Source organism: Rissa tridactyla, unplaced genomic scaffold (genome assembly GCF_028500815.1).
Source record: "Rissa tridactyla isolate bRisTri1 unplaced genomic scaffold, bRisTri1.patW.cur.20221130 scaffold_29, whole genome shotgun sequence".
In the NCBI taxonomy this organism is placed as follows: Eukaryota; Metazoa; Chordata; class Aves; order Charadriiformes; family Laridae; genus Rissa; species Rissa tridactyla.
Genome location: NW_026529507.1, coordinates 2,518,757 through 2,526,808, shown reverse-complemented (window position 1 = coordinate 2,526,808; position 8,052 = coordinate 2,518,757). Strand labels below are relative to the sequence as shown.

General features: G+C 54.0%; 1 protein-coding gene across 1 annotated transcript; it reads left to right on the top strand.

Annotated features, from left to right (window-relative positions):
- Positions 1–1,048: 1,048 nt before the first annotated feature.
- Positions 1,049–1,957, top strand: LOC128903336 (olfactory receptor 14J1-like; the record flags this gene model as incomplete). Its single annotated transcript, XM_054187351.1, has 1 exon — positions 1,049–1,957. A coding segment is annotated over exon 1 (909 nt), but the record flags the coding sequence as incomplete, so codon positions are not given.
- Between the last annotated feature and the right edge of the window lie 6,095 nt (positions 1,958–8,052).

Genomic DNA, 8,052 nt, shown 5'->3' with positions numbered 1-8,052 from the left:
GTGGGAGGAAGGATTCAGAAAACTCTGTATGATCCCCTCCAATGCAGACCCCTTCCCCTGAGCAAGTGTCTCCATGGGAATGAAGTGTCCAAGCTCTCCTCTAACCCGTGGGGCTGTGGGCAAAGTAGTCTATGTGGCTGGGGAATGAGCTGACTCTCCCCTTCTGAGATACCATCACTAGGACACTTGGGTGTCTCCTTGGGGTGTCCTTCCAAGCACTGCGCTGCCCTCCAGGATGCCAGTCTGTCCTGGAGCATCCTGGTGTTACCTGAATGCCCAGTGGAGAAGCGCAGAGACGCTACGACCAAGGAAAGGCTGCTGGGTTTGCGAAACGAGCCATGTGTGTCCTTGGCGAGAAGTGGGGTGCTGAGACCTTGAGAAAAGGTGAGACGCTGAGCTCTCGGCAGTGGGTTTCTCTGCTCTCAGCAGCGCCTGGTGTCTTTTCAGGTCTACATGTGAGTGTGATTCCCCTCTGTCTCAGAAAGGCACAAGCAGAGGGCAGCTGGGAACAAGACAGAGGGACAGGCCAGCTCCCCTCGCTCTGCACTAACCCTCAGACAATCCCCTGGCCTGGCAGGACTCCCTTTGCTGTCCCTGAACGCAGCAGAAATGGTGAGGGTTTCTGAAATCCAAGAGAATCTCCTGCTGAGACAGGAGAGAGCTGTATAAGAACCTCTCTCCAACACTCTTGCAACTGTGGTTTCATGGCAATGGGAGAGCAGAGACTGACAAGCCCTTTTTTCACGAGGAGAGGTTTATCTGAGAAATTGGGACACCAGGACTGCCCACCCCATTCCCACGAATCTGCTGCTGCAGAGCAGGGCTGACTCCTGGGCATCCGGCGGGCAGAGGTCCCGCTCCTCCTGGCACACCTGGACAGAACCAACCAGAGCTCCAGCCACAGAGCTGAATGAAGATCTGACAGAAATGGAAAAGCAGAGCAGAGCGTGAGGTATGAGAACTGGTGTTGATTTTTCTCAGAAAAGTCTCCCCTAACTTGTCACTGTGCTTTCCTCCTTGTTCAGTGCTCCACACCAAAAGGCACCAAATGTCCAACAGCAGCTCCATCACCCAGTTCCTCCTCCAGGCATTCGCAGACACACGGGAGCTGCAGCTCTTGCACTTCGGGCTCTTCCTGGGCATCTACCTGGCTGCCCTCCTGGCCAACGGCCTCATCATCACCGCCATCGCCTGTGACCACCGCCTCCACACCCCCATGTACTTCTTCCTCTTCAACCTCTCCCTCCTTGACCTGGGCTCCATCTCCACCACTGTCCCCAAATCTATGGCCAATTCCCTGTGGGACACCAGGGCCATCTCCTATGCAGGATGTGTTACACAGGTCTTTTTTTTCTTTTTCTGTGCTGTAGCAGAGTTTTATCTTCTCACCGTCATGTCCTATGACCGCTACGTTGCCATCTGCAAACCCCTGCACTACGGGACCCTCCTGGGCAGCAGAGCTTGTGTCCACATGGCAGCAGCTGCCTGGGGCAGTGGGTTTCTCTATGCTCTCCTGCACACGGCCAATACATTTTCCCTGCCCCTCTGCCAGGGCAATGCCCTGGACCAGTTCTTCTGTGAAATCCCCCAGATCCTCAAGCTCTCCTGCTCACACTCCTACCTCAGGGAAGTTGGGCTTCTTGTATTAGGGTGTTTTTTAGCTTTTGTGTGCTTTGTGTTCATCGTGCTGTCCTATGTGCAGATCTTCAGGGCCGTGCTGAGGATCCCCTCTGAGCAGGGACGGCACAAAGCCTTCTCCACGTGCCTCCCTCACCTGGCCGTGGTCTCCCTGTTTGTCAGCACTGCCGTGTTTGCCTACCTGAAGCCCCCCTCCATCTCCTCACCATCCCTGGATGTGGTGGTGGCTGTGCTGTACTCCGTGGTGCCTCCAGCCGTGAACCCCCTCATCTACAGCATGAGGAACCAGGAGCTCAAGGATGCCCTCTGGAAATTAATGACCAGGTTATTTTCTGCAGCAATAAACTGTCTCCTGCAAATCACTCATAATGTAATTCATTATACGCCAAGCCCGTCTTCTATAGGTTTGGTTAGGGGTTAGGTAACTGTGTGTTAGGTTTGGTTGAGGGTTTTGGCTTTTTCTTGCCTTTTTTTTTTTTTAAATTATATACTTTTGTCCACAAATAAATGTCATTATTTGAGATTTTTTTTTTACTACCTATCTATCCAAATTTCTGAGACTCACAGAGTCATGCCCAAAATCCTTCTTCTCAGGCCTTTTCTGCACGGGTAGAGCTGCAGGGGTAGAGCCTGAGCGCCGAGGAGGAGGGGAAAGAATCCCAGTACTTGCAGAGCACCAGCACTTGCTCTTTCCGGGGCTGCTCTATTTTCACTTCCACAGTCTCCTTCTGAGCCCCTGTGTTGATCTAAGGCCTGAGTGCTCTGGCAGCTTGGTCATGGTGCTGCTGTGTAGCAGCTCTGTGATCACAGGCACGGCGAAGCAATGGGCACCTCTGAGAAAAAGCTCGTCTGCATAACAGAGTTTCCACCATGAAAGGGGATCTGCTCAGGGCAGTGCAGGAAGGATTAGGTCTTCTTCCACAGTTGCTGTCAAGAGCGTTCCTTCAAACGTGCCCTGGTGAGGGATGCCCAGTAAAGAGGTAAAGAGTGTGCGTGTGCAGGGTGAGGGCACACACAACAGTGTCCTTGCACAGCCACACCTCCAGGGACAGGACTGAAGGACCAGCAGAGCGGGGTCTGGTCTGTGCCTTTGTTTGCTGGACACCCCGGGGAAGCTGTCCCAGGGCAATCGTCACAGAACAGACACCTGAAACCACCATTTGCAGAACTGGACGCCTACGCAAACCCAGAGAGGATGTTTGTCTGCCTGTGGAGAGACACCGAATAACGAGGTCAGAAGTCCCTGTTTGCATGGTTCAGAGGAGATTTCGGCATGCACACCGTGTGCATGTGGGGACATGAACCCGAGAGAGCACAAACACCAGCAGCTGTTCTTAGAAATGCCCGAAAGTGCTGTGGGACAGGCCGTGTCCCTTCATTGGAGAGTAACGTCCCCTGGGAAACCCCCTGAATGCAGCACTGGGATGGGCTTCCTTGACCCCAGGTCCCTGTGTCCATTCCTCACGCCGTGGGGCATCTCAGAGAGGTGCCGAGCAGGGAGACACAGCGCGGGGCTGAGGTGCTGCCGGCCTCTGGGAGTGGCAACAGGAGGCCATGGAGTCTGCTGCAGGGCCTCTGCCCGTGCCAGGGAAGGACTCGTGTCTCTGAGCAGCCCTGCCAGAGCCCTGACAGTGCCGTGTGTGTCTCCAGGAACACCTGTGTGCTACCTCACCCTCCCCTCTCTTCATGGCCTGGCCCTTTGATTACACGGTGTGACAGAAGCACCTCTGTGGAGCATCTCCCCTGTGCAGTCCGAAAGGGTTCTGCAGGCGTGAGCGGCATTGCCCTCTAGAAGATGGCATTTCTCACCTCTCACAGAGCACAGAGCACGTCTAGGGAGTAGGAATGCAGTGAGAGGCACACACCCTCCATGTTTCACCTCTCTGAACGTCCTTCACGATATTTTTAAGCACCTGACAGAGAAGCAAATGCCTTTAGTACGAGATGTCCTCAACCTTCAGAAAAATTCTCGTCCTCCTCTCTCTCATGACCTGCCCCATGACTGTGGTTGGGAACACCCTCTTCATCATGAAGCTGGAGCTTCTTCATGAAATCGCGCTGGAGCCCCGGTGGTCCTGCTGTGGCTGGGACATTAATGGCCCCTGCGAGCGGGGCGGGGGCAGGGGCAGAAGGAGATGCCCTGAGCCGGAGAGGGAAAAAATTAAATGCCCCAAGTGGGGCAGGAGCAAAGCGAGTCACCCCGATTTCAGCAGAGGCACAAAGAGCCACCTTGAGTAGGGCAGGAGTAAATCCAGGCACCTGGTGTAGGGCAGGGGCAAAAGGAGACTCCCCAGGCAAGAGAGGGGAAAAACCAGCTGTCCTGAGGGGGACACGATGAAAAGAAGCCACCCAAGCAAGGCTGAGGCCACACTGGATGCCCCAAGGGAAGGATATAAAGAAGAAAGCCTCCCCAAGTGGAGCAGGAGGAAAACTCCCTGCCCTGAGCTGAGCAGGAGGAACTCAGTGCCCCGAGCAAGAGTGGGGAAAACTGGAGGACGCAGGAGGTGCAGGGGCCCAACTGGCGAGCTCAAGGAGGGCAGGGATAACAACCAGCTGCCTTCTTGGGGCAGAGGCAACACTCATTGCCCTCCAGGCAGGTCGTGGGGTTAAACCAGATGCTAAAAAGCCACCCACAAATGTGTTTTGGAGCTGCAGGGTGGGAGAGCAGCTGGGTGGGGGCCTGGCAGCCACCCAAGGTGCACCCAGTGCAGTTGCTCAAGGTGGTTCTTTGGTAGCACTAGTTCAGAGTCAGCCTGTGGCTGTATCTTGGGGGTAGGTTAAATTCATTGGAAACAAACCTGTCAGACACCAGGTGCTTTGCTGCAGGAGTCTCGTGGCTGCAGTCCTGTACCTGGGAAGAGTGGAAAAGAAGTCCTCAGCCCCCCGACTGTGCCGGCCAAAGCTGTGAAGGGGCTCGCTGACAGCCCTGGGCAGGTTTTTATTCCTGGGGCTGGTGCGGCTCCAGGCAGAGGCGGGAGCTCTGTGGGCAGATGAGCAGCCCTTGGCCAGCAGTGCCTGGGGCAGCCCAACAGCTGCCGGCTGGTGGCTGCAGGAGGTGCCCCGGCTGTGGTTGCTGAGGGGCCACAGTGTGTCCCCGTGCGTCTGGGGGTGGCCCCTGTCACAAAGGGGCAGTGATGTGGCACCTGGCCACTGCTTGTGAGCTCACCTGGCCAGGGCTTGGCATCCTCAAGAGCGGGCCAGCCAAAGCTCCTTGGGCTGAGCTGGCCTTGGGACAACTCGGCTCCTGCCTTTGCCACTTGCTTGGCTGCTTTTTCCCAACCATTCATCGTTTACTGCCCACTTCTCCTCACCTCCCATCCTCTTCTGAAGGTAATGATGATTTGACCTTCAGGACAGTTCATACAGGAGGTAGATATGGGATCAAAGTGATGGCTGGTCTATGCCTTCGGAGCTTTAGGATGAGCTGTTACAGCTTTATAGGCTGGCCAGATACGCACTGTGGGTAGAGTTCCTATTTGCTAATTGTTATTTCTTCAACACATCCTAGGGTGGATAAGTAGGGGGTGGCAGTGTACTCTGAGGCTTTGGGCTCCGTCTGGAATGAGAAGAAGCCCATCCTGACGGATGCGGTAGGAAGAGAGACAGAAAAGGAGCACAGCAAAGGCAGCTGTTAAAGCAGCAGCTGAAAAACGGTCCCTCCTGCGTCCAAGGGGACAAAGTGTGGGGTGGAGAACCAGAGGGCTCTGCTGCTAATGGCAGCCAGAGGGAAGCAGCAGGTCCTCTTCAGAGAAGGTGACACCCAGTGCAGTCTTCCCAAAGCGCCTTGGTAACTGCTGTCAGTTGGAGTCCTGCGACAGGGACAGCAGGGCCATCCGCCTCCAGCTCTGCAGCGGTTGTGAATCCCCAAAGGACACCTGGACTTTATTTTTCACTGCCAAATTGGCATTGTTTGTAGAAACATCTTGATTAGATGTTCATTGAAGCTGTTAGTGTGCCAGGTATAAGAAATAATGAGGCTGCAGATGTTCCTTTGAACAATTCCCCTTGATTCTCTCCTTAACAACTACTCAGCAACTATCCACAACCATCCTTAGTGACAGAGACAGTACGTAAAGCTTGATTACCTACTGAGCCATGGTTAACTTTAAATTCGATGATGGATATCAGGGCTCGTGCACAGGTCAGCAATAATCCAAAGCTGCAGAATGGGAACCACTCGCTCAAGTGGAAATGATTGGTGTCTCGTTGCCAGTGGGAGGGAAGGGAGACCAAGAGTCCACCCAAATGAACTTCTCCCTGTTAGAGATGGGTCTCTGGAGCTCACACCCAAAAGATTTTCATTGAGGGCAGTCATGGCAGCTCGCCTCACTGAGCAATGTGCTGCAGCTGCTTTGGGGACTAAATATCTCCCACGTTTGGGGTTCATTGATGTTGTGCTTTCCCACAGGTCGGGCCCTGTCCTGAGGGGTTGCTACTGCCTCGTGCGTCGGGCCCAGGGGACCGGTAGCCCTTGGGATGGGGAATTTCTCGTGCGTGAAGAAATTCTCTAATTCCAGGGGATTTTGGGGAGCCTGGAAATCCCAAGGGAGTAGTTAGTAGTGTACGAGAATGAGGATGGCAAGGAAGGCTAAAGGATAGTGTCAGCAGAATGATTTTTATCTTGAGCATTTTTTTTTCTATATTTCAGGCAGAACGGCCGGGGACTTTGGGTTTTGTCTGATGAAGGATAGCACTAAAATCTGCATTCAGCCATGAGTTGTGGCCCAGCAGTCAGAATAAGAGCAAATGCTGGGAAAAATGGGGATGAGGGAACCACAGATGGGGAGTAAGTGGGAGGCTGGTGCAGCAACTGGGCTGTGCAGGCCCCTCGCAGTTGGCATTGACTTTCTCCCTCTCACTTGGCCAATTCTGCTGAGGTCAACAGTGGGTTTCTTTTGGCCAGAGGATACCCCCGTTTTGGCCAGAAACGCAACAAAATGCCCAGCGAAGCACTGTCTCTGCTTATGTCATAAAGAGCGTTGCCGGCCTCCCATGTTCTACACAACATTCCGATGCACTTTTTGCTTAGTAGCGCAGCTCTTGCAGCTCGCTGCTGCTCTGGGAGTGAACCTCGCCAGTTTGGTCAGGTTTTGAGAGAAGGACAAACTTTCTTGCCCAATGGGGCACAAAAGAACTCTTGGGGCAGCACGGTGATGCTGGTGGTGCTCGAAGGGACTGTGGCAGTTGTTAGAGGAGAGCTAGTCATGCTTTGCTGGGAAAGACGTAACTTATTTAGTGCAGCTCCTCACATTTCTCTTCTTCCTAGGTGTCTCCTGATCATGCTGTATCTGTTCCCAACTTGCCTTCCTCACCTCCTCTTCCTTACAATTTCAGGTGCCTCAAGATTGGCAGCCGTTTTCAGGCAGAGCTGCCAAACCTCCAGGACAGCTATCAGAAGTACTCAACATGGATTCACCAAGGGGAGATCATATCTGGCTAATCTGATAGCCCTCTATGATGGCATGACTGGATGGATAGATGAGGGGAGGGCGGCAGATGTGGTCTACCTTGACTTCTGCAAGGCATTCGACATGGTTTCCCACAGCATCCTCATAGAGAAGCTTAAGAAGAGTGGGTTAGATGAATGGACAGAAAGGTGGATAGATAACTGGTTGAAAGACAGAGCTCAGAGGGTCGTGATTAGGGGCACAGGGTGTAGTTGGAGGTCAGTGATGAGTGGTGTTCCCCAGGGGTCAGTACTGGGCCCAGTCCTCTTCAATATCTTCATCAATGACCTGGATGAGGGGATAGAGTGCACCCTCAGCGAGTTTGCCGATGACACAAAGCTGGGGGGGGTGGCTGACACACTGGAAGGCTGTGCCGCCATCCAAAGAGACCTGGACAGGCTGGAGATCTGGGCAAAGAGGAACCTTATGAAATTCAACCAGGGCAAGTGTAGGGTGCTGCACCTGGGGAGGAATAACCCCATGCACCAGGACAGGTTGGGGGCTGACCTGCTGGAGAGCAGCTCTGTGGAAAGAGACCTGGGAGTCCTGGTGGACAACAGGATGACCATGAGCCAGCAATGTGCCCTGGTGGCCAAGAAGGCCAGTGGCATCCTGGGGTGCATCAAGAGGAGTGTGGCCAGAAGGTGGCGGGAGGTCATCCCCCCCCTCTACTCTGCCTTGGTGAGGCTGCACCTGGAGCACTGTGTCCAGTTCTGGGCTCCCCGGTTCAAGAAGGACAGGGAACTGCTGGAGAGGGGACAGCAAAGGGCTACCAAGATGCTGAGGGGACTGGAACACCTCTCTTATGAAGAAAGGCTGAAGGATTTTGGTCTTTTCAGTCTGGAAAAAAGACGGCTGATGGGGGACCTTATCAACACTTATAAATACTTGGTGGGTGTGTGTCAGGAGGATGGGGCCAGGCTCTTTTCAGTGGTGCCCAGCGGCAGGACAAGAGGTAATGGGCATA